General features: G+C 39.6%; 1 protein-coding gene across 1 annotated transcript; it reads left to right on the top strand.

The window, feature by feature from the left end:
* The first annotated feature begins 10854 nt into the window (after positions 1-10854).
* On the top strand, positions 10855-23441 carry ftcd (formimidoyltransferase cyclodeaminase). Its single transcript, XM_071910519.2, has 14 exons — positions 10855-10911; positions 11971-12154; positions 13526-13654; positions 14684-14772; positions 15404-15583; positions 16426-16563; positions 16910-17041; positions 17920-17981; positions 18490-18616; positions 19733-19894; positions 20613-20656; positions 22335-22473; positions 22761-22856; positions 23358-23441. Exons 1-14 carry the CDS (start codon positions 10858-10860, stop codon positions 23439-23441), a joined length of 1620 nt encoding a protein of 539 aa, XP_071766620.2. The 5' UTR covers positions 10855-10857.
* Positions 23442-23830: the final 389 nt, after the last annotated feature.

Below are 23830 nucleotides of genomic sequence, written 5' to 3' on the forward strand. Positions count from 1 at the left end.
GAAGACGTAGGTAGCAAGTTTACTAAGTTTACTCCCTTGCTTCATCGATTCCACCATTATGCAAACATTTTCAGGAATGGGAGGTGCCAAGCTAGTTTTAAAGAAAATTGTAAAGCTACGCGAGCAATTGGGAGGAGCTTCGTTCCAGACCAGAATTTGACAACATGCTTTAGAAAAGAGGTGAAAACAGTAACAAATGCACATTGCATTCCCCAAACTAGAGGCTGCAGATGGAAGGCACATCCCTGTTGAGCCGGCCCCAATGCTTCACTTCAAGAAAGGCGACTAAGACCTGTCCTGACAATGCCTGTAATTGCATGGGATCTCAGAGTCCTCAGTTTTATGTCGTCTTTTATATCATTGAAAAGATCTATCTCAACTGAGCACTAACTCGGTATCTCTGAATAATTTCAGGCTCTTGAAGTTCAAGAAAAAAAGTACTTTCATGAAAATTGTATTTCTCACACAAAGTCTGAAACGCAGATGCAGTTGTGGTCTGGGTGGTGGACCCAGACCGCAACGCCCTTACTTTCCACCGCATTATTTCAATGTCAGCCTTCTTCCTGTTTGTAGTCGTGAACATGTATTTCTCTCACTTTTCGTGCATGGAGGATGTATTTACATTTTCAGACATTGTGCTCATTTCAAAAAATTTAAGGAAAAGGCTGCTCCAGAGGCGAGGGTCTTAACCACTACACTATATCTGGACACGACAATTTGGCAGGATTTTGCATTTTGGTTGTTTGGAAAGCTCCACAACAGTTTTCAATTTTGTGATGAAGTGTAGTTGAAGTGCAGTTTTCAACCACATTTGCTTTTTAAAATCTTATATAAAACACAGCTTAAGTGTAATGGTAATATGCTGTACTTTTCAGTATCGGGCTCCCACCGAACAACATTTATTACTGTAGACAGCAAAAGAGAGAGATAGCCAGTTGGAGGGAGAGAGAGATTGAAGTGTGATGTGATTGGTTAGAGGACCAGTCGCTCACCTGCGAGTGAAGTGAACTGGACTCCCTGTGTGTTTTCAGCAGGGATTTGGGCGGACTGGATGGCCAGGTTGGGCTGGACCACCTGAGACTGAGGCGTGTTCAGATCGACACTTTGGTTCACAGAGAGCTGGTCCAGGGTCACTGTGAGGCTGGTCGGAAATAGTGGACACACACATACAACACACACATAAATATGTACACGCATACATGCAGACATGCACATATAAACAAACACTTGCAGATCAGACATGGCGTGGTCTTCCCCACAGTTACTTTACTGCCTGCTAAAGGTCTGCATGAGCCTGAAATTTAAGCCCTAGCCCATCCTGTACCGACATTCAGGCACTAAGCGAACCAAGCCGCTGCTAATTTGCGCCCAAACTCGAAACATTTCCTATTTACAAATACTTACGGCCTGTGTTTATTAATTCATTAAAATATTAGCTAACATTAGCATTAACATTAGCTAAAGTAACAATGCACATAGCCCAATATTTAACAAATAAAAACAAAAAACGAGAGCCGGGCTCTGTGCGTGCGTTCGTTTGTTTGTGTGTAATGTTTTTTTTTTTCAGCTGCTGATTTTCTAACTGTAGTAGCTACGGGGCCGAACAGACAGCACGAGACATCACAAGTGTGCCGTTTATTTTCTATGAGAGGAAGGCAAGATTTGCAAGATTTCTCCGTATGGTCCAGCCAGACAGTGGAGATTTTTTTGATCAACCAATAAGATTTAACTTTACTACCTATAGTGAAATCAAGAAGAAATGGACGACAACGTGGAGGCCCTGATAAATATCGTTTTCAAGTATAACCTGCCCAAGAAAGTAGCATAACAATATTTAAAAATGTACTGTTTCTATGGAAACCCCCGCTCACTGACTGCAGACTTCACTTTTGGAGCTAAGAAACCCACCTCCCTACACACGGGGGTCGAAGAAAGTCGTTGAAACAAATGCGACTGCATTGGAAACAAGTTAAAATTCCCTCACCTTATTGGCAGATTTATTTCAATAAATGAATTCAGTTGGGTGGCCTGGTGGCTCAGTGGTCTGAGGCATGTACCATGTAACCGCAACGGGTTTGAATCTGCCCCGGGACCCCTCTATCTCTCCCAGTCTGTCCTTTCTCTCTCTACTTTTAACTATGTAATAAAAGTGAAATTGGTAAGATGAACATTTTTGCAATGCTGTGTACCTCAGAGTAGTGTTATTTTCCTCTGTGTTGACCGGTGCACTGGCATTCAGCAACTGGCTGACTGTAGCTACTGCCGCCACCCTAACGCTCTGTAAAACAACCATTAGCACAGGATAGATCACTTCAATTAGAAAGTATTATAGTTATCACTTGATCTTCATTCAACATCTCTGAAATAACAAGGATTCAGGCTGTAAAAGTGTTGTTGATGAGTTAGGGAATCTGGTCTACCACAATTTTGTGAAATGAGTAAGATGTCTGCAGGAAAAGTAAGAGAAATGCATTTCCCCAGCAGGAAAGGATTAGGAGTTTGACATTGAAATTGCACAGTGGAAAGTAAGGTTTTTCTACTGAGAAAAGTTTTCATTTTCAGAGAAAGTTTTTCTTATTTGATGATGACCATAATCTTAACCGTAACCTTAACCAAAGTTGTTTTACTTAACTAAATTTAACCGTTGGCTAATCTTTTCAAGTGACAAACAGGCGTGTCTAATTCCTGCTATTGTCACATAATCCTGTCATGTTGGAGGAATGTAATCTTCACATAATTTGGGTCCACAACACGTAATATGCTTTCAGAATTAGTATTTCACAAGATTTTATAAGACTGTGTTGCATTTAGGGAAACCCAGGACCTTATCCCTTAAAAAAAATGCCGTCATTTGTTTTAATTTTTTGCTATCAATCATTTTGTGAGAGCGTGTCTCTCTTTCTGTCAGATGGTAGGTACCTCATTTTTGTAACAAATCTTTTCATTTAATTTAAACGGTGCAGTCACAGAAACTGTTTTGTGTCTACTAAACCAATAAACCATTGAAACCCAGATGCAAATGAATGTGCAGGAGTCTCTTCTCTGTTGCAGTGGTTGAAGAGGCGTTTCGTACCTCTGTGGCGTTCGGAGACAGAAGGACTGTGTTGGCGATCTCAGCTGCAGCGATGACGTCTTCAGCCGTCAGTTTATCAGGTCTGGAGGTCAGGATTTGAGCGCTGGCCGCCAACGTCTGCAAATCGGCTTGGTCGGTAAGCTGAGAGATTAAAGGTATTTGTTTTATTTATTCGTTCAGCCTTAGTTTAAAGCTGCACAGGGCAACTTGGCCCGTTGCCGGCCCAAAATAAGCAGCAAGTTTTGAATTTGAACTTCAATATCCAGAAATCATGAAACGGGATATCAGTCAACGTGTGAACAGAAAATAGTAGAAACTGTCGATCAATCTGTGATATTTAATACATCCCGGGAGTTATTTTGTGAAGTGTCGTAATTTACTTTTCTGGTGTATTTTACTTTCCTGCAACCTGCCTCGTCTACCTCCTACTTAGGTTAGTGATTTCCTACGTTTCCCAGAATGCCTTTCAACAACCCAGAGAGAACTCACCTAGATTTGTTGCTGCGGGTTATGTGTAGGTGGAGAAAGCAATAGTGATTGTGCAGTAAGAGCAAGGGAGATTTTCCTATTGAGAAAAAGCAACCTGTCTTGTTGCTGATTCCCAACAAAGACCTCTGTGAGCTTTTGTCAGAAAAATGGTGAAAAAGCAGCTAATGGTATGCAGGATTTAACAATTTTATGCCAATAATAAATGCTCCAATGCTACAGTACAGATTAAACAAAAGGGTTTTCGAGGTTTTGAAGGGAGGAAGAGCCTCTGTTCTCACATTTTGTTGTATGTCGCTGAGCGTCAGGTCACACTGGAAAACTTGTGGCTCGTCAAAACTTGGAAATCCTTTCTGGTTTGAACATCTCGTCGAGGCCTTTGGTGTGCCAGCTAGTGGACACAAAGAAATACCAATTCCTCATCAATAAGGGATAAAGAACCGCATATTCTAATCAACTCAGAAGAGAATAACTGAAAAATAAATACAAAACTTAATGGATGGATAGATCAACAGAAAGGTTGGTAGGCAGGTAGATGGATAGATTTTAGGTGGATTAATCTGTGGATAGATGGATAGGTGGATGGTAGAAACTTACCACTCTTTGTTCCTTCGGGACAAACTTCCTCAGAATATCCGAACCAGCCGATAGGGGTGCGTTTGAAGTTGAATCCATCTATTTCTTTTGCTTGGCAGGAATTTTCTAAGAGGACAAGGGAGTATAGCATGTTTAAAATAATAAGTCAAGTTTTTAGGAGATTGTCCTGTTGGTCAACTTCTCTGTTAAGTGAAGAGAACATGGACACCAAAATCTTGCATGTGTCCCAAGTATTTTGTTGGTTCTGTTGTAGCAGCAGTCTAAAGCTAAATGGTAAGTAATCTTAAATGATATGTGGCTAAGTTTTGGTAAGATTGGTAACATTTACATGAAATATGATATAAAAATTAAGCCTGCTGTTTTTAACTAGCAGGGACTAGCTTCCCTGTTTCCATAGGAAGTGAAGGTGGTGGGAGATGGGACAGTTTATACAGGTAAAAATCACTGCGCAGCGGATGAATACATGGTTTCTCACCCAAAATTGTGCCATTGTGCAATTTCCAAAATGGACTGGGAATTAATCTGAAACTAAGGATATTTTAATTAAAAGGGTTACTTTTTGGATTGGATTGTACATGTTTTACCCCACCTACCTGCTGAGCAGGTCTCTCCAGTCCATTCGTCAGGACAGATGCAGACACCAGCCAACAACTGTCCTCCATTAACACAAACCAGGGGGCCGGAAGTGGCATTGGTGATAGTAGTACTGATTGGATAAGTAGCATTGGTTAGATAAGTGGTGGTAGGAGGAGGAGTAGTAGTAGTAGTGGGGGGGTGAGTAGCAATCTCTCTGTAACTGTTTGTAGGAGGAGTAGTAGTAGTAGTAGTACTGGGGGGGTCAGAAGCATCAGTTAGATCAGTGGTGGTAGGAGTAGCAGTAGTAACAGGGTTAGGAGTAGTTAGAGCAGTGCTGGGAGGGATCACAGTAACAGTACTAGCTGTAACAGGGAAAGTGGTGATGCCGTCAGTTGTGCCGGTGATACTTGTGAAGGGAGCAGCTGATGTTTGATGTGTGGGTGTGTTGGTGCTTGTTGCTCCAATTCCAGAGGTGGCCAAAGGAACAGCTGGAAGTAGAGATAATTGGGACAATAATTAGTTTCTGAAGGGGGTTCTTATTCATTCACACCGCTAGCAACTAAAAAATGTATGCTGTAATTGCATTCATTTACTAAAACCAGAGAAATGTCAGCTGATGAGCCATGGTCACCTCGTTTCCTTGCTTGTGAGCTTGGAAAAGTTGGCTGCAGGTGAACTTTGAGGTGACATCGCCCATCAGCAGCCAATCACAAACTAGTGTTGCACCTTGTCCCAACTATTGCTGGAACACTACAGAGGATTTGCAGCTGCATCACAAAACTGCTATCAACCACAGCTGGTTCCAACATGAAGGAAGAATTGTCTGTGTACAAATAATGTCTTAATATATTACAACCAGGCTAGAAACAGAGAGCTAGCTGAAAAAGATTAAGTTTAGGGTTATTTTATATTTTATTTGGGATGGATTAACATTTTGAATTTAGTTATTTTTATTGCCCCCAGACACTTGGTACAAATCTTCTACAAGAGTTTAAAATCTACAAAATTTTCTACATTTGAAGAATTTAATTCCAAACTGATTGATCTGTTTTGGGGGAAAAAATTGCTACCTGAAATTCATGAGCCAATATTTCAAAATCACAGATAATAAAAAAAAGAAAGAGGTATTTTGTAAGTAAAGGTCTTAAGAGCGATGGCTTTGATAGTATCTCATAACATGCTTTACTTTCATGCCAGCAATCAATTTGTGAGAGAGGGTTTTTAAATGCTGTTTATTTCATTTAGGAAAGAAACTCTTCATTTATTTACAGTTTCCTTAAAATGGCTTGTTAACATTTTTAGAATTCTTTGTTGAAATCAAGGGGCACAGCCGGGTACAAGTGACAGATAAATAATAATTCAAAATGTCCTGCTGGAAATGCTGATATAGAGGGTACAAATTACAGGGATAAAAAAAATCTGATTATCACAAGTCATTTAGTTTTATACTTGGTCGTAAAATCCTTTCGCTTTTTTTTTTAATAAGTGGAGAGACACATTGGTGAGATACTCATTTTAAGAAAAATAAGATTTTAATACTGAATACAAGCTTAAATGATATGCTAAGATGGAAATTTTTTGAATTGTGAATTAGTGACAGAAGTTATGAAGGTTACAGTGGTGCTAACACCAGGGGAGCTTACAGGGAGAAAAGGCAATAAAGGTATTTTTCGGATACTGACATTTATGTAATAGTTTACTTAACAATCATCTTACTGGATTGTACCGAGCCCATGAGTGGCTGCAGGAGAATAAAATATAAATTTTGATCAAGGGCGCTAGGTGGTGTTGTGCGTGCACGAGATCGGCCTTGTTCCCTCATTTTGATTAACTTGAGTGGAGAAGATGCATATCGTTCCCTTGTTTTGGTATGTGTATCCTCATTGTCATTGTTTTGTGCACGCAATTTCACGATCCCTGCAAACAAATTATTTAACATGTTAATAAAAACTGCACACGTCTTTTAAAGCGTGTGCTCGATTTAGCTTATTTCACTCACTTTGCTCAGGATAAGAGGGTCAGCTAAATAACTAAAATGTACTCCGCAGTCTTTCTCGAAAGCCTGAAAAGACTCAGATTTATTGTAAACTCCAGTACTTAAAAGCACTCTGAGTGAGGCATTAACATATTGGACATGCTAACAACAGACTTAGCAGCTACTTTGCCAGTCAAAACATTTCCTCATAAAACAGCATTTGCATCAAAATATGATAAAAACGAGCCCTTCCATTTTTAGATACATGGAGAAAAGGGGAACATCACTGAATTTCAATATTCAAATGCTTTAGTAATGATTTGTTTATGTCAGAGTGTCAGTTTAGTTTTGTTGGAGTTGTTTAGTGCTGTCATAACACAATGCTTTTGCATATAAAAAAAATAAAGATTTTGAGCCATGAAAGTCTGTCTCCCATTCACAGTCAATGGTCACTTCCAGGACAGATTGGTTCTCGTATTTTTAAATTTCCACAGTTGTAACTTAGAGGCAAAGTTTTTTAATTAATTAGGAAAAGCAAGTAAGAGAAAGAGAAACGTGTTTAAAAATTTTGAGGTGAAATATTTTTTTAAGTTTTTTCTTTATCTTAACTGCACAAATTTGTATTTTTTTTTCTTCTATGTTTTTATCAGTGTTTTATCATTTTGGTTATATTGCTTTGCTTATCACTGCAAATAAATAAACTAAAACAAACTAAACAACCCACAAACACTAACGACTAACGAGCCCATCGTTATAGTTGTTTGTAATTAAAAAAAAAATGCTTCTTACCCAAAATGAAGGCGAGCAAAAACCACAAGTCCATCATCTTTGAGGCGTGCAGACCAGAAATGAAGCATGTGATTATGGTCCTGTATATTAACTGTTAGTATATGAGTGTTATGCTCAGTGCCCAGCTGGACTGCAGTGAGAGGCAGCGCCAGTTTGATTCTTGTTAATATTCACCTGAGGGAAGTGCTGACCTGATATGATCATAAAGATAGGACAAACAAATTATACCCAACAGGTGGTATTCAGTACTTGATCTACATTCATAAACAGTTTGGTTCCAAGGAGAGATCCACACTGCAAAAAAGAACAAGCTTGGCAACTGACTTTATCTTCTATCCAGATTTACTGTAGCAAGGTCATAAAGGTGGTCATGGAATTCCTGGAATATCATGGAATATTGAGAGGTTGTATTCCAGACAGGAAACTTTGCATTAGATGATTTTCAGACTGAAAAACATCTGGAAAGTCATGGAAAAGTTATGGAATTTTTGACATCAGGGTCACGGTGGGAACCCTGTCGGTACGTTTGTTTTTACAGTATCTTGCTGCGCTGGCAAACAATTTTGTTGGTTTTTAAGAATTTCCGCTTGATTCATGTCATTATGAGTTCTTTGTAGAAATCACGAAACAATGAATAAAATCTTTTATAGAAACGTTTTTATAGAAACTTTGTGTGTTAAGTGAGTGATTAAGATTGACTGAAGGCCTCTGTAGTTGCAATCATCCAGAACCACCATTTTTCCACCGACGTTTGCAGTCCAACATACTGATATTCTGGGTATCGGCAATCTCTTTCCACGACGTTAATGCCATCTGCACGTCTTTGTATTCTTTCATTGAAGAATCATACAGGTGGCGATACTGTCTTAACTTGTTCTGCCAGTCTTTCATCTATACCCTCCATATCTGCTACAAGCTAAACTAATTAAACTAGTTAATTAAGCAAGGACAAAAAAGTTACAGATCAAAATATCAGTAAGGACGTTCAGTTCAGTGAAAACTACAATCTCCATGGCGACGTTAGTGTGACGCAATGTGACTACCCAATCACATTGCGCGACCAAATGTGACGGTGTCCGCGACATAACAAAATTCTCCAGGTGCGCGACATGTTAGGAAAGTGTCGAGAGACACTTTTTTCTGTTGAAAATACGTCATTTCTGTCGAGCGACACTTATCAAAGGTGTCGAGCGCCCTACCATAAATCAGGCTTTAGTCTGTAACTGCATGGAAAATGGATGGATTTTTAAAAATGCATTAACACTTAAATTTGATCACTCAAACAAAATCATATTTAACCTTGTTGTCATCAAACATATTGAACATCATTGAACATTTTTATACAGAGAAGAATCTCAAGGGTCCCTTTAAAGCTAACCGTAGTCATGACCTTTAAAACAAAATAGTCACAACTGTTTGCAGTTTGCATGGCATCACTAAACAAAGATTTTATTGATTCTGTGTTGTTCAGTCTTCTGTCAGAAATAGATCTAGGATCAGGTCATTTCTATCCTTTTCTGATGTGGAAAAAGTCATTCAGATTCTAATTTCATCCCACATTGATTATTACAATTCCCTTGTTAGCTGTAATAGGAAAAGAAAAGAAAAATAGAATAGAAAAATAACTCTCATTTTACCAAATTTACATTGGCTCCTCGTTAATTTTAGAATTGATTTTAAAATTATATTGATTACTTTTAAAGCAGTGAATGGTTAGGCCCCAGTTGAGGAGGAGGAGGGGGAGGGGTGTATTTACTCTGAACCAATGAGCTGTCAGGGATTCTGCCAGGCTGCTGTCCTGATTAACCTTTCACAGTCTGTTGGAGTTTGGTTTGGGTTCACATGATGTAACCAGCCCTTTATTTATTGATTACAAGATGCTTATCCTTTAACACTAGAAGGGCCAGTGGATTGTACGGGTCAGAGAAGACAAACAAGCTGTGAAATGAAAGGGCTGAATATCATGACAGCTGCTCCTTCCTTGTGTGATTTTGAAAATCTAAACCTGGTTTTCCCAAGAAGTGGGTCTGGGAAGTCATGGACTGACATTTTGAAAGCTGAGATATTTCAGTTCAGAAATTCAAAACAGCCCTAACCCCCACAATTTCCTCTTTTAAAAGCAAGCTTAAAACCTTTTTATTTGGTATAGCATATTCCTAGCCCCCATACGTTTATGTATGTATGTATGTGTAATTATTAACAACTGTTTTTTGTTTGTAAAGCACTTTCAACTGCCCTGGTATGAATTGTGCTATATGAATAAAATTAGACTTGACTTGAAACGCGTTGCACAGCTGCATGGATATAAGCCTTTTTTGTTTGTCCCATGCTCACTTATGCACTTTTGTTCATTTGTGCGCTTATATGGAGCATTAATAAACGTACTTTTTGCATTAAAGTTACTTCCTATCTGTTTATTTTTTTATTTATCTTCGGGCTACCTTGGAAGACCTTTCCCAATTTTTTATTTTTTTTATTTTTTTGTGTGGATAGCAAATCGCTGTTATGCAAAAAACCTCTTTTTGCTCTAATTTAAGGATTACATGATTCCTGAATGGGGTGAGAAGATCATTCCTTGCTTGGCTTTATGAAACCCTTTCAAATGCCTTTTGGATAAACTTGAAAATGCATGGTGGTCAATCTTAAAAATAAGGCAATCTTGAAAATTGGCATTTTGGAGATAACAAGGTTTTCACCCAACAACGACAATATGTAAAAATGCTGGAGGTCCAAATAATCTGTGTGTAGTGCATGCTTGGCTCCATTCATGTGTGTGTCCTTTTGTGTGTGTGTGTGTGTGTGTGTGTAGAGCAGCAGGGTGGTCGAAAGTGGTAGTAGAAAGTTAAAGTCTGTCCTTCAACCAAACCCCCATGCTGCTGAAGTGCCCTTGAGCAAAACACCGAGTTCCTACCAGACCCTAACCTTTGACCTCCCTGTGCAGGACGGCAGGCAAAGAAAATGAATTTCTGCATCTGATAATTAATCATAAACAAACAATGTGTGTGAGAGAGAGAGACCAATATGATCAGCTTGTGCTTTAGTTAAAGTGGTGATCCTTACGTTTTTTTTTTAATTTTGTCATTCTAAGTTTTGTGAAAATGGACTGAGAGGACTCGGTTGTCACAGAACAGGAGAATCATTGCCAAGTGACCTACATACAGACCTGTGGAGCCGGTTAATGATTGAGCCGACATTTCAGCAGGACTCTTGCTTAAAAATGTGTGGTTTTGGGGGGGGATGACTGTGTATGTGTGTGTGTGTGTGTGTGTGTTTTAGGGCTGTCGATGCAGAGAAACTGTATGTTACCTTAAGTTGGTCTGATTTTCATTTGGGACAGCAGTTTGTGGGACTTGCAGAAGCCATGGCCAAGCTGGTGGAGTGTGTGCCCAACTTCTCTGAGGGGCGTAACAAAGAGGTGAGGAAATGACAGTTTTGTTACTTGTATTACAATGATGTTTCTTCAGTATCTGGAGTGTCTTCCTCAACATCTATACTTTGTTTTACCAAGATCCGTTTAGGCTTGCTGCCTTTTCAGTGCTTGTGAATTTTGACTTTGCACTTAACTTAAAAATGTGATTTTGTTTGTATTTTTGCTTATTTCCATTGCTGTATGCTTCTCTGCAACTTTTCAGTTTGTCATGATGCTGCTCCCTTGGCCAGGTCTCTCCTGAAACAGTCTTTATCTCAACGGGATAACCGGGTTAAATAAAGAAAAAAAAGGAGCAAATACCTATATACAGTGAGCTCCATATGTATTAAGACAGTAACGCACTGATGTTTTAGGTTAATAGGCTTATAATTTTGGCTTTCAAATGACACAATGACTGTCAAATAAAGGTGCAGAGGATTACCAGATGAATAAATTAACTACATTTAACTGTCAGGGGTCTAATGGTTTGAGAGTCCGTCCTTCGGCCAGAGGACCCGGGTTCCATAACGGCAAACGATCTAATTAGACAAAAAACACCCCAAAAAAACCTAAACACCCAAAGTGTTTTTAGGTGACATTTCATCAGACCAAGTGATGAACATGAGCACTCCGCTCGAAACGTCACCTATGTATCAGTGTTAGTACATTTACCCACCTTGTGAGCATTGTACAGTATGGACTCTCTGTTGCAGTTCCTTATTGCTGCTTTAAAATGGCAAGTAGTCCTTTTTCTATGTGGTCAACATCATTTTTCAGTATTTGGGTCGGTGGAGCCAGTTAAACTCGTCTAGGCTAGGTAGGTTAGGTCGGCCTGTTACGTCTTTTCAACATTCCCACCTTTTCTATTTCATGTCTTTTCAACATGGCATCTTGTGTAATATGCTTTGTTTTGTTTCCTTGTGTTTTATGTTATTGCATACTGTATTACAACATTTTGTCTTGTGGTCGGCTCGTTCTCTTTGAAGTCCCTTGAGACGGGCTGTGATGAAAATCTGGAGAAATAAACCCGACTTGACTATTTTACGCATCGCTCTTGTGTTCCAGGTGATCGATGCCATTGCAGACTCCATCTCTGGTACGGAGGGCTGCAGCCTGCTGGACGTGGATCCGGGTTCCTCCACCAACCGGACGGTCTACACCTTCGTCGGTTCTCCTGAAGCCGTGGTGGAGGGAGCGCTGAGCGCCGCCCGCCGGGCCTTCAGCCTCATCGACATGGCCAAGCACTCAGGTCAGTGACGGGTCGCTTCACTTCACTGCTGCTGGAGGTCTGCTGCCAAGGCGCCTGTGAGCAAGGTGCTTGGACATACAGTATATGTAGAGGTTGTTTTTTTTGTTTTATGTTTATTTATCCAAAAAATCCAACTGCTTAACCCTCAGTTGTTCCAGTGGAGTTGCTCAGCGGCCGGCAGGAGGATCAGCAAACTTTGACCTGTATGAATGAAAGTAAAAAGAAATAAATCTAGGAGTGTTTTTAATGAGCTGTTTTTCTTTCGCTCTCATATGGCCCGGGATCTTTCTGCCTATGTATACTATATATAAATACAAATGGACATTAATACCCACATGAATGCATGCACACATATCAAAAAAGTACAAAAAATACGCACTGGAACACTGAAGAAAACTAGAGCAGCTGTGAGCAACCCGTGAATGTTTTGGCCGTTTTAGGCTCTTGCCCTCTTCACAGAACATGTCAGATATTTGTTAATCTCATACTAGACTCACTGACCAACTCTCATGTGACCAATCAAAACCTCTGAGGCTTTGGACAGCGGAGGTCAAAGGCCCCGAGGTCAGAGATATCATCCAGCCCGAGATAAAGGAGGAAAACATCAAGGACTCAAAAACAAAAAGGGGAAATATCAAGGAAAATCTTTTTGGAATCGGTTTTTAACACTGGTTCATTTAGAGATGTCATTCATTACCCAGGAGTATAACTAATTCTCTCACACACACACACACACACACACACTCTCAACACTCAGTTCTGGCCAATGTTTAAAGGGAAAATCCACCAAAACAAATACATTTTCTTTTTCACTTGTTTGCTTTATGGATTCCCAAGATTGAGGAAAATACAATCCTGTGACATCATGGGTTCATATAATTACCTAATTAATTACAGTCACTTTCCTGTAGTATATAGTACATATCAATATATATATCTATAGGCCTAGTAAACATCTAACATATGTACATACATTTTTAGTATGGGTACTTTTTTATATACTACTAGTACCTTTATACTACTTTCTTTTACATACTACTTATAAAAGTGACCTATTCCTTAAAATTCTTTTTATTTTTATATACTACTTTAATAATACTAATATAATTTTTGTGTTGTTATGTTTAATGTGACCCACCAAGTCAATTTTCTTCCTTGTCCAATAAAACTGATTCTGAAGTGGGAATCGAACCCCCAACCCTGAAAAAATATAACTTGGAAATGAAAAAATTGCGAGTGTGTGTGTTTCCACATGAGCGAGTGTGTGTGAGTGTGTGTGTGTGTGTGTGTGTGTGTGGATTTACAAACTTAACTATGCCTCCACTCCATCTGCACCATGTTTAAGTTTCTCTCATGTGTTTATGGGTGCAGGGGAGCACCCGCGGACCGGAGCGCTGGACGTGTGTCCCTTCATCCCCGTCCAGAACGCCACCATGGCCGACTGCGTCAACTGTGCCAACATCTTCGCCCAGAGACTCACAGATATGCTGCATGTGCCTGGTAAGATTATTATGTAAAAACTGCAGCCGTTTTATCAGCCTAAACCAGGAAGCAGGGATCGCACAAGGTCTTTAAAGTGCGTTAACTTTTCAAAATGTAAGTACTGGAATACCTGGAAAATAAGCCTGTTATGTGGGAAAGTGCTTAAAAGACCTTGAAATAAGTAAGTCAATAAATAAGTAAATAAATAAAATGTTTGCAGTGTTTGACAGAATGTAAGTTAAAACGGAGAAAAGAAGGCCGATGCATTCTGGGAAAGATCTTGTGAACATGCGATTTAAAGCATTGATGGTTGTTTTGAAACGCAGTAAGGTTTACGGAAATGTTTCTTGCTTTTGTGTGGAGTCTTTATGAATGGAAGCGGATTAGGGCCACATGTGAAAAATTTATTTGAGTTCTGAATTTAAACTCAGAATTCTGACTTTAATCTCAGAATCTCAGAATTCTGACTTTAATCTCAGAATCTCAGAATTCTGACTTTAAACTCAGAATCTCAGAATTCTGACTTTAAACTCAGAATTCTGACTTTAATCTCAGAATTCTGACTTTAATCTCAGAATCTCAGAATTCTGACTTTAAACTCAGAATTCTGACTTTAATCTCAGAATCTCAGAATTCTGACTTTAATCTCAGAATCTCAGAATTCTGACTTTAAACTCAGAATTCTGCCTTAAATCTCAGAATTCTGACTTTAATCTCAGAATCTCAGAATTCTGACTTTAAACTCAGACCTCAAAAAAAAATGTTCACGTGGCCCTAATCCTCTTCCGTACTTATGAACATAATAATAGTGCTGGAAAAAGTCACTGAAAGTAATTGAATTTGATATAAAATGGTCTTTATGAAATGAGGAAGTGTCGCGTCTCATCCCCACAAACTGAGCCGCTGTAGATTCTCCCTGTTTGTCCAAATTAAACTCTGCGGTCAGTTTTCTCACTGGTGGGAAATCTTCTCCACACGGGAAGAGACCGATCCAAACTTAAGGAGTAAAATTCTCCGATAAATACCAAAACATAATTTCATCCACAGTGTATCTTTATGGAGAAGCGGCACGGAAAGAGACCAGGAGGAATCTTCCCTCTGTACGGGCCGGAGAGTACGAGGCCTTACCTGAGAAAGTAAGATTTTACAGGACGTTATGATGTACACACACACACACACACACACACACACACACACAGAAAACAACCATTGTTGGAAAACTGTAGTTAAAGGAAAACTCCACCCTAAAAATCTTTAACACTGTTTGGCGATGTACCTTACATTCCTTGGTCCATTTTGTTGTTTGAAGTAAAAACTCTCCCATGTGATCTCAGAATACAATATGAAAATAATAATGTTCACATATGAAAAGCAACATGTGTCCAAAAAGCAAACGGTGAGCGATTTTATATTGATTATTATCATTGATTATTGAAGTTTAGTTTAGTTTAGTGTAGTTTAACATTCTTAGACTGCGTCTTCTGGGGTTTATGACAAAAATAAAACAATATCTTGTACATAAGGACTTCTCTGGTGCATATTTTTGATATTTATATTGTTTAAATATTTAATTATAATTTATTTACAGCTTGGTCTAAAACTGAGAGCTAAAGCAGAGAGGCCATGCTGATGCTCAGTGGGACGTGCTTAGAATTCACATTTCTGTTTTCATGTGATTTTTTTTTTTTTTTAAGGGTTTTAACTGAAGTTTCCCTCCATCTGGACAAATAGTTCATAACAGGACCGACTCTTATCCCGCTCTTCCAGTTAAAACGTGAGGAATGGGCTCCGGACTACGGCCCCGCCACGTTCGTCCCCTCGTGGGGCGCCACGGTAACGGGAGCGCGCAAGTTCCTCATCGCCTACAACGTGAACCTCATCAGCACCAAGGAGCAGGCCCATCGGATCGCACTGGACATCAGGGAGCAGGGGCGAGGAAAAGACCAGGTGCATGCTGGGTTTTTAGACCTTTACTTTGGTTTCCACTTGGTTTCGAGCACCAGTGTTAAACGTCACTGTGATTGATTAAATTATCTCTTTAGTGTTCAGGCTCTTATTTTCATCTGTGTACCGAGTGGCTTTGCCTAACACCTATCATTGTAGGATGTGCATGATTTTCATATTCAGTCTTAAAATCTTATTTTTATTCAAACAAGTGAAACGTTATGTCAATGTGGTGAGGTAATACCACTTGCAGTTTCCCTTGTTTATAGGAATTTTACTACAGATGAGTGAAACAAGGCAGAATAAGGCAAATTGCTGCACTAGTACCAACATCTTTTCACTTGTTTTAGGAAATATAAGATGTTAAGACTAGATTAAACACTCATTAAGATGGACATGTTTTGTAGTGTAGCTTGTTTACCAGGGTTCCTGCACATACCCCATTTCGAAATTGTATACTTTACCAAATCTTAATTTCATGGCTGGATTTGAGGATTTTGGTAGCTGGGCAATATAACTGAACTCTATAGCTGAACATTATTATTCCCAGTATGTGAAATGGCAGTGGGTCTACCACTAAATAAAATGTGTTGTCTTATGCGTACTTTTGTAGACTTGCAAATTCAGTGTGCAATTCCCAACCTTTTCATCAGATTTCTTCAGATTGATATTCCAGACATTTCTTTTCCCTGTATAAAGAGCTAACCATCTTTCAACCAAATTGGCTAAGTTCTCCTGTTATTTGAATTTACCATTTTCACTAGCAGTGGTGGTAACACACCACTGCTGAATGAGTTCAGACGAGACAGTGGATTTGACCCTGACATTGTGCGTCTCTCTACCAGCCTGGTCTGCTGAAGAAGGTGCAGGGCATGGGCTGGTACCTGGAGGAGGCCAACGTCGCCCAGGTCTCCACCAACATCCTGGACTACGAGCTGACTCCCCTCCACACCGTCTACGAGGAGATCTGCCGGGATGCAGAGGTCCGGGGTCGACTCAGTGGTCTTATATAGTGTTCAATTTGAAGTCAAAAAGTTGGAAAGGGCAGAATTAAAACCTCCAGGTGTTCCAGTGGTCTAGCTTGGTAAAAATTGAAAAGAAAATTGAGGAGAAACATGGACGCCTGGAAGAAGCTGTTATCTTAATGTTATGTTGATGTTTGGTCACGTTAGCTAGCTAGTTAGCATTAGTTAGAACATTCACAACTGTAAGTGCAACAAGTGTTGAACCCTTTAAGGGGGCAAAAGAAAAGACTATTTCCTTACGGATATCAATAAAGTATTGCATTGTTATCATCATTGTTATGAATCTACATCCTGGTTTCCACAGGATCTGAACCTGCCTGTGGTGGGTTCTCAGATCGTCGGTCTGATCCCGCTGAAGGCCGTGCTGGACTCTGCTGACTTCTACATCAAGAGAGATCGACTCTTCATCATCGAAGAGGAGCACAAAGTCAGACTGGTGAGGACATGATAGAGGGCCAGCCTCTGCTACATCAGTGGAGGCTGGTGATTCAAAAGGTTAAGGAGGACAGGGATTGGTAAACTGTGGTAAAAGGTAAATGTCAAGTCATTTAATCTAGTACTGAGTCTTAAAATCTTACTTTTCAACAAGTGAAAAATTCTGCCAATAGAGGTTGATTTGTTTCCAATGCAATTTCACCTGTTTAAAGAATTTTTCAAGGGACAAATGTCAATATGTTGCAAGAAAGCAGAATAAGGCAGATGACTCGTATCAGGAAAATCACAGTTGATTCAAGAAACAAGTTTATTTGCGTGAAAGTGAAATCATCTCACCGCACTGGAGATTGTCACTTGTTTTAAGACTCAATGCTAGATTTAATGACATGGATATTTTTTGCAGTGTATGGCAATTAAGTCAACTAAAATCAAAACGAAACTCGTGGAGGAAAATGTTTAAAAAAGTTGGCGTCTATGGACCAGCCTCCTCTACAATTGATTGAACATGTGTGACCGTATCCATTGGCTACGGTGGCTAATGCGACTTTAATCATCCAAGCTCACACCAGGATGCATTAAGTAATGGGATTTTTGTCACGTTGTGATCAGATTTTAAAAGCAGATATGGAAGTGGTCAGGTCATGTGTTGTTGAGATGGACTTATTGCACGCAATTTATCTTTGTAGGGACACTGTGCTCTGAACTACTTTTGTTTTATGTTGTCTGTATGTGATAAAATGTATTGCCAATGATAGATGACACTATAAATTGCGCTGTAAGGATCAATTTATGATATATCAGGCAGTCAAGCAAACCAATCATCTGTTGTTGCATAGAGAGATTTAAAGTTTCTCTTTTTCTCTCTCTCTCTCTCTCTAGGTTATCAGTAAGCTTGGCCTTGACTCTCTGGGACCTTTCAACCCAAAGGAGAGGATCATAGAGTGAGTGTTACATAATAAAATGGTTTCTGTTTTACATAGATGGTGGGTTATTTTGATACACATTGGAATAAGATAAGACAGCACTTTATTGATCCCCTTGGGGAAATTCAGGTGCCACAGCAGTAATTGGTGGACAATGCCAAGGAAGTCAAGTACAGGAAGGAAATAAAAGAAAATAGGTACTAAAATAAAGGTAATGTACATAATATACACAAAAGAGTCAGTGCAAATAAATCCAAATAATAAATGCAGATTTGGATAAGTCAATGGATATATTCCAGAGGTACGTAATATCCATGTGCAACATAGTCAAGAGGATTGTTTCCAATGCAGTTTCACTTATTCAGGAAATTTCTACAAACAAGTTTCAGTATCTTGAAATGAAAGAAATGACACCGAAATTCGATTGGCATTGGCACCCCATTGGCAGATTTTTTTCAAATATTTTAAGAAAAATACGATTTTAAAACTAGTTCTTGTAAGCAGTTGTGTTGTTGTTCCTGTGCAGGTACATGGTGAAGTCTCAGGAGGACAAGTGTCTGGTTTCTCTGTCCCTGCAGCAGTTTGTCCGCAGTGTTGGAGCCAGGACGGCAGCCCCGGGCGGAGGGTCTGTCTCTGCTGCCGTGGCTGCTCTGGTATAACCAAAACCTTCTCTGACCAACTTTTGACCAACGTCTCTCCAACTTCTGACCAATTCCTGTCCGACATCTTTTCAATCTATCTCCAAAATGTCTCCCATCTCTGACCAACGTCTCTCCTTCCAACTTCTGAACAACCTCACTTTCCACATCTCTCCAATCTCTGTCAAGCTCTCTCCAACTTCTGACCAACTCCTCTGAAACGTCTCTCTAAATTCTCTTCAACTTCTTTCCAAACTCTCTCCAACTTCCAACCAACCTTTCTAACCTTCCTCCAACTTTCTACAACTTCTGTCCAAGCTTTCTCCAAACTCTCCCAAACTTCCCTGATCTCTCTCTCTCCAATTTCTCTCCAACTTCCAACCAACCTCTGTCTGAAATCTGTCTAACCTCTAACTTTTCTCCAACCTTACCCCAACGTTGTCCAATTTCGATCCAATCTTTCTCCAAATGTTCCAACCTCTCTCCAACTTCCAATCAACCCCTCTCAACTTTTGACCAAATCTCCAAATTCTGACCGTCTCTGCAACCTCTCTCCCACTTCTGTCAAACCTCTAACTTTTCTTCCTCCAACTTTCTCCAGCTTTTTTCCAGCCCTTCTCCAAACTCTCTCCAGCTTCTCTCCAGCCTCTAGCCAACCTCAGTCCAACCTTTGGTCCAACCTTTCTCCAACTTGTTCAACCTTTCCAACCTCTATCCAACTTCTAGTAAACCTGGTCTGTTACCTCTCTCTAACCTCTGTAACCTCATTCTAGTCTCTGTCCAACTTTTGACTTTTGTCATCCTCTCTCCCGCATTCATCCATCTTCTGTCCATTCTCCGAACTTATGAGACACAGAGAGAAGACACTGACACTGATTAATATATTGACAGTGGAAAGATTAAAATAAGGCAATTTTAGATGGTCATTTTTCCTTACTGGATACTTTTTGTATGTTAGGAACATGTTTGAATGTTTTGTAAATTGCTTGTTAGCATTGCTAGCATTCCTTGTTGAAACCAAGTGCCACAGCAATAAGTGTCTTGTAGAGAAGAGTGACCAACTAAAATTCAACAAGGTATGAAATCTCTTTCATATTTGTGTGTGTGTGTGTGTGTGCACGCGCCCTCCAGGGGGCAGCTCTGGGTGCCATGGTCGGCCAGATGACTTATGGGAAGAAGCAGTTTGAGAATCTGGACAGCGTGATGAGGAGGCTGATTCCTCCGTTCCACCAGGCCATGAACGACCTGCTGGTCATGGTGGACGCCGACTCCACCGCCTTCAACAGCTACATGGTGAGGAGGAAGCTCCTATCTGCCCTGAAAACGTCTCATCGTTGGTTATGTTTACACTTATTTCAGAATCACTTTAATCATATTCATATAAGTAAATAAATGTAGGACTTTGTCTTGTTGATACTGGTGCAGAAACATCTTGACAACTTCCAGTTTCACAGTACATACTGACACACAAATTATCTCTAGTAACATTAGACTGAAGCCCAGTAAAAATGGCAAGAATTAAGCAAGGAGGAAGCTAATATTATGAAGCCTAGCCATACTAGCCTATAGCCTATAACTCTAGGTAAGCTAGTTAGCTAGTTGCTGAGCTTCAACATCATGATGACATGAATGAATGAAAATAAAGTAATTGTCATTTCCGAGTTCTTTGCCATTCAAGTTTGCCAGTTAGCTAACTTGTGCTCCAGTGACGTGTTTCTTTGGCTCCGCCCATTGAGGTTTAACTAAACCAATGAGATTATTTGTGCCTCCAGAGCAGCTCTGTTAGTTGACCATACATATCCATATATACATATGAATCAAGTGAATTAAATGATCATCTTGATGCTAGTGCATTGATGACCTTTGAATAAATCATTTGTTAAGGTGGAGGTTTGTTGTAGTGTGCGCTCATTTGTTCTGGATCTGCATAGTAGCAGGGATGTGCGGGAGGGAAACCACTGCAAACCTGTTAGGTTTAAACCTCTGTAATATTTATCTCCCTCTGTTATAGGCAGCGTTGAAAATGCCAAAGAACACCGCAGAGGAAATGAAAAGGTAATCTTTTGACACTGGAAACCACTCATTATGATAATCATATTCAGTTTATTGCTCCAGGTACATTTACAATACATGTACTAGGAATTAGCCTTGGTGAGTAGATAATGCAGAACATGAATGCAGCAAAGCAAACAGACATTAACACACAATTGATGTAGATAGACACAAGGGATTTACACAATGTACACAATCCAATACAAAGCATAATGGCGTTATACAAACATCTCATGTCAAAGGGAAAAAATAAGTTGACAAATAGAAGCACAGGTCAATTACTATAGACAGTTACAATGTCCACAAAATGAATTTGCAGACATATTTAGTTAGATGACATTGTGCGCTTTAACATAAGGTAAATATGGTCATGAAAATGTAAATATTGAGCTACAGACTGCTGTTAGTCCCATTTAAATGTTTTCCTAATAGAAAAGTGAATGAAACCATGCAAGTCCTGCATGTGTCTGCAAGCATTAACTCAAGTCCATTCATTTTCACTGCCCTCTAGACTTAAAGTGATGCTTACTGCCAAGTTCAACAGTCCAGAATTCACACTCATGTTTCTGCTCTTCCTTCCTCTTGACAAGTCTAATGATCATTTTCACAAAGTCAAGACTTTTGACATCCTTTCAAGTGCAGAAACCCTTTAATGTGAAGTCTGTGTGACATTGCTGGCCATATTCCAGCCTGATAAACACACTGTAGCCCAAACGCAGCCAGTCAGACCTGATTCCATTGTCAGACTGTGTTGGGGATTTTCTCCTCGGTTTAAAACCACAGAGACAGAAAACTCTGATGTCTCTTTGATGTTCTGTCCTCACATGACTTACATTGCAAAAAGTGAGAAGCTAAGCAAGTAATTTGATCATGTATTCAGATTTATTTATTTATTAAATGTGACTTGTTTGAAGAAAAAAAATTCAAAGCAAGAGAATGAATTTTGAAACACAAAACCTTTTTGAAGGTAATTACACTTGTTTCAAGTAAATTATATATTATCATTAAAAGTGGATTTTTTTGCAACCAATAAAATAATTTGCGTGTGCACCAAGATCATTTGAATTTTAAAAAATCCTGAAAATCATCCTTATTTTTTGCAGTGTATGCTAATGCCTTTGTCATTGTGACTTTTAGTCTTGTTGTTTTGAGCATCCGTGTTTGATTGGTCTGCTGTAGCAATCCAGACAGTAACAAGTTACTTCCACAGGATACAATGTGTTATTAAAGCTACAGTATGTAACTTTTCGCCTTGAGGCAGGAAGTGTATTGTTAGTCCCTCCCTCCTCCCCCAACACTTGTCACTCATATTGATGAGCTGTCTGCCTTGAAACGGCATCTAGCCTGAGGAAATGGTAACCACCCCAAAACGTCCCAAATATCGTTGAAATTTAGGCATGAACACCAGCTAGCTGATGATGTAGAATATATCCTATTCACTGACATGTGAAAAAGTTGCATATTGCAGCTGTAAACGAGGCTGAGCTATGTTCTACCTGTGTAGAATCTGTCTTGAATGTTAGAGGAAAGGGGGGTGGATAAGGTAAAGTGCACACTTCCCATCACATGTTTTTAATTGAATAGTGCTATTAAAACACCCAGCTTAATTCCACTTGCATGCAGAGAGCTTTTTTTTCTCCCGAATGTGTGATTGTAATGTTTGGTTGTCGGTCTCTCTGAGGCGGGACGCTGCCATGCAGGAGGGTCTGAAGAAAGCGGTGGGAGTTCCCTTGGCTCTGGCTGAGAAGGTCAACGTCCTCTGGCCCTCCCTCAAAGAAATGCTCCTTTATGGAAACATAGCCTGCAAGTCTGACGCTCAGGTATGGCACAAACACAACTTAAGTTCATTATTCAAGCGGTTTATTCGAACTCTGCAGTGTTTTCTCCCGTAGTTCAGTTGGTTTGTCCTCTAACAAGAGAACTGCAACTCCAACTACAGGAAACCACCCCAAAACGCAAGAGATTATGGGTAGAAGGAGACGGATAAAGTTCCTTGTGATTGGAAAGCCTAGCATGACAAAATGTCTGGACTGATGCTCATATTCAGCTGTTTCTTCATGTGTTCTTAACTGGTATGATTTATTGCACGTTCTCTCGTGGTTTTCAGGTAGCAGCCAAAGCCTTGGAGACGGCGGTTTTTGGTGCGTACTACAACGTTGTCATCAACCTCAAAGACATCACAGACGACGGCTTCAAAATGGCTGTAAGTGTTGGCATCCTGGTGATCAGTGGGCTGAGTCTGAGAAGATGATCTGAGATTCAATGAGATGAGAGTTGAGATGGGATGAGATGAGGAACAAACACTTTTGTATCAAAAATATCTCTTATCGTTTTCCATCTGAATTTTTTAGACATATTCCATACATCTGCTGTCTTCTTATCATAATGGACCAAATTGCTCCTCTGTCTTATCACACATTCTGCATGACAGGACATAATTCAGCTTCAGCAGGTTTATATTGAAATATTTAAAACAAAAATAATTAATTTAATTCCAGTTCCTCATCACCTTCCAAATTCCAATTATCCTTAATGAGCCTTAATCCTCTTTTAGATATACACAACTCCAATAAAAATGCATCAAAAACACACCCAACATCGGCACACACAAGTACAAGACGGCAACAACGGCCATAGAAACCAATAACCATGATAAAACGAAGTTATTAACTAAATGATAACCTATTTCTGCTGTTTGCTGTAGACCCAGAAAAAGGCCTCAGCGTTGCTCCAGGAGGCGAAGGACAACGCTGCTGCTGTTCTGGATGCTGCTGACAAGAGAAGCTGAAACTCTCAAACCACAGACTGGAAGTTAATCAGATTTTAACAGAGATGGAAAATATATCTGCCCACTGAATTCAGGCTGCCAATCTGTTATTACAATGTTTCAGCCAACTACTGTTTGTTGTTTGAAACGCTGAAACTTGCTAGTCGAAACATAGCAGCACATTTAGGTTGGCTGTTTATATTTTGGACATTTTCTCCAAGAAATCATATTATAATCTGTACAGTTAAATGTGTCTTAGCGATTACTACGTTGCACCAAGGTGACCGTACTTGTACTGCAAATGTACTGCCAAACCTGTAGCCATATTCTGCTTGCAAAAATAAAGAATAAGAAATCAATGAATTGATGTCAGAAAATGTAATTTTCTCCCATCGTCATGCATCCCACTA

This window comes from Centroberyx gerrardi, chromosome 21 (genome assembly GCF_048128805.1).
Source record: "Centroberyx gerrardi isolate f3 chromosome 21, fCenGer3.hap1.cur.20231027, whole genome shotgun sequence".
NCBI lineage: Eukaryota > Metazoa > Chordata > Actinopteri > Beryciformes > Berycidae > Centroberyx > Centroberyx gerrardi.

Excerpts from the sequence above, each read along its gene's own strand:
- ftcd (XM_071910519.2), top strand. The coding sequence starts at position 10,858 with ATGGCCAAGCTGGTGGAGTGTGTGCCCAACTTCTCTGAGGGGCGTAAC. Across the intron at positions 10,912-11,970 it reads CTGAGGGGCGTAACAAAGAG|GTGATCGATGCCATTGCAGA; the intron begins GTGAGGAAATGA and ends CTTGTGTTCCAG. Across the intron at positions 17,042-17,919 it reads AGGAGCACAAAGTCAGACTG|GTTATCAGTAAGCTTGGCCT; the intron begins GTGAGGACATGA and ends CTCTCTCTCTAG.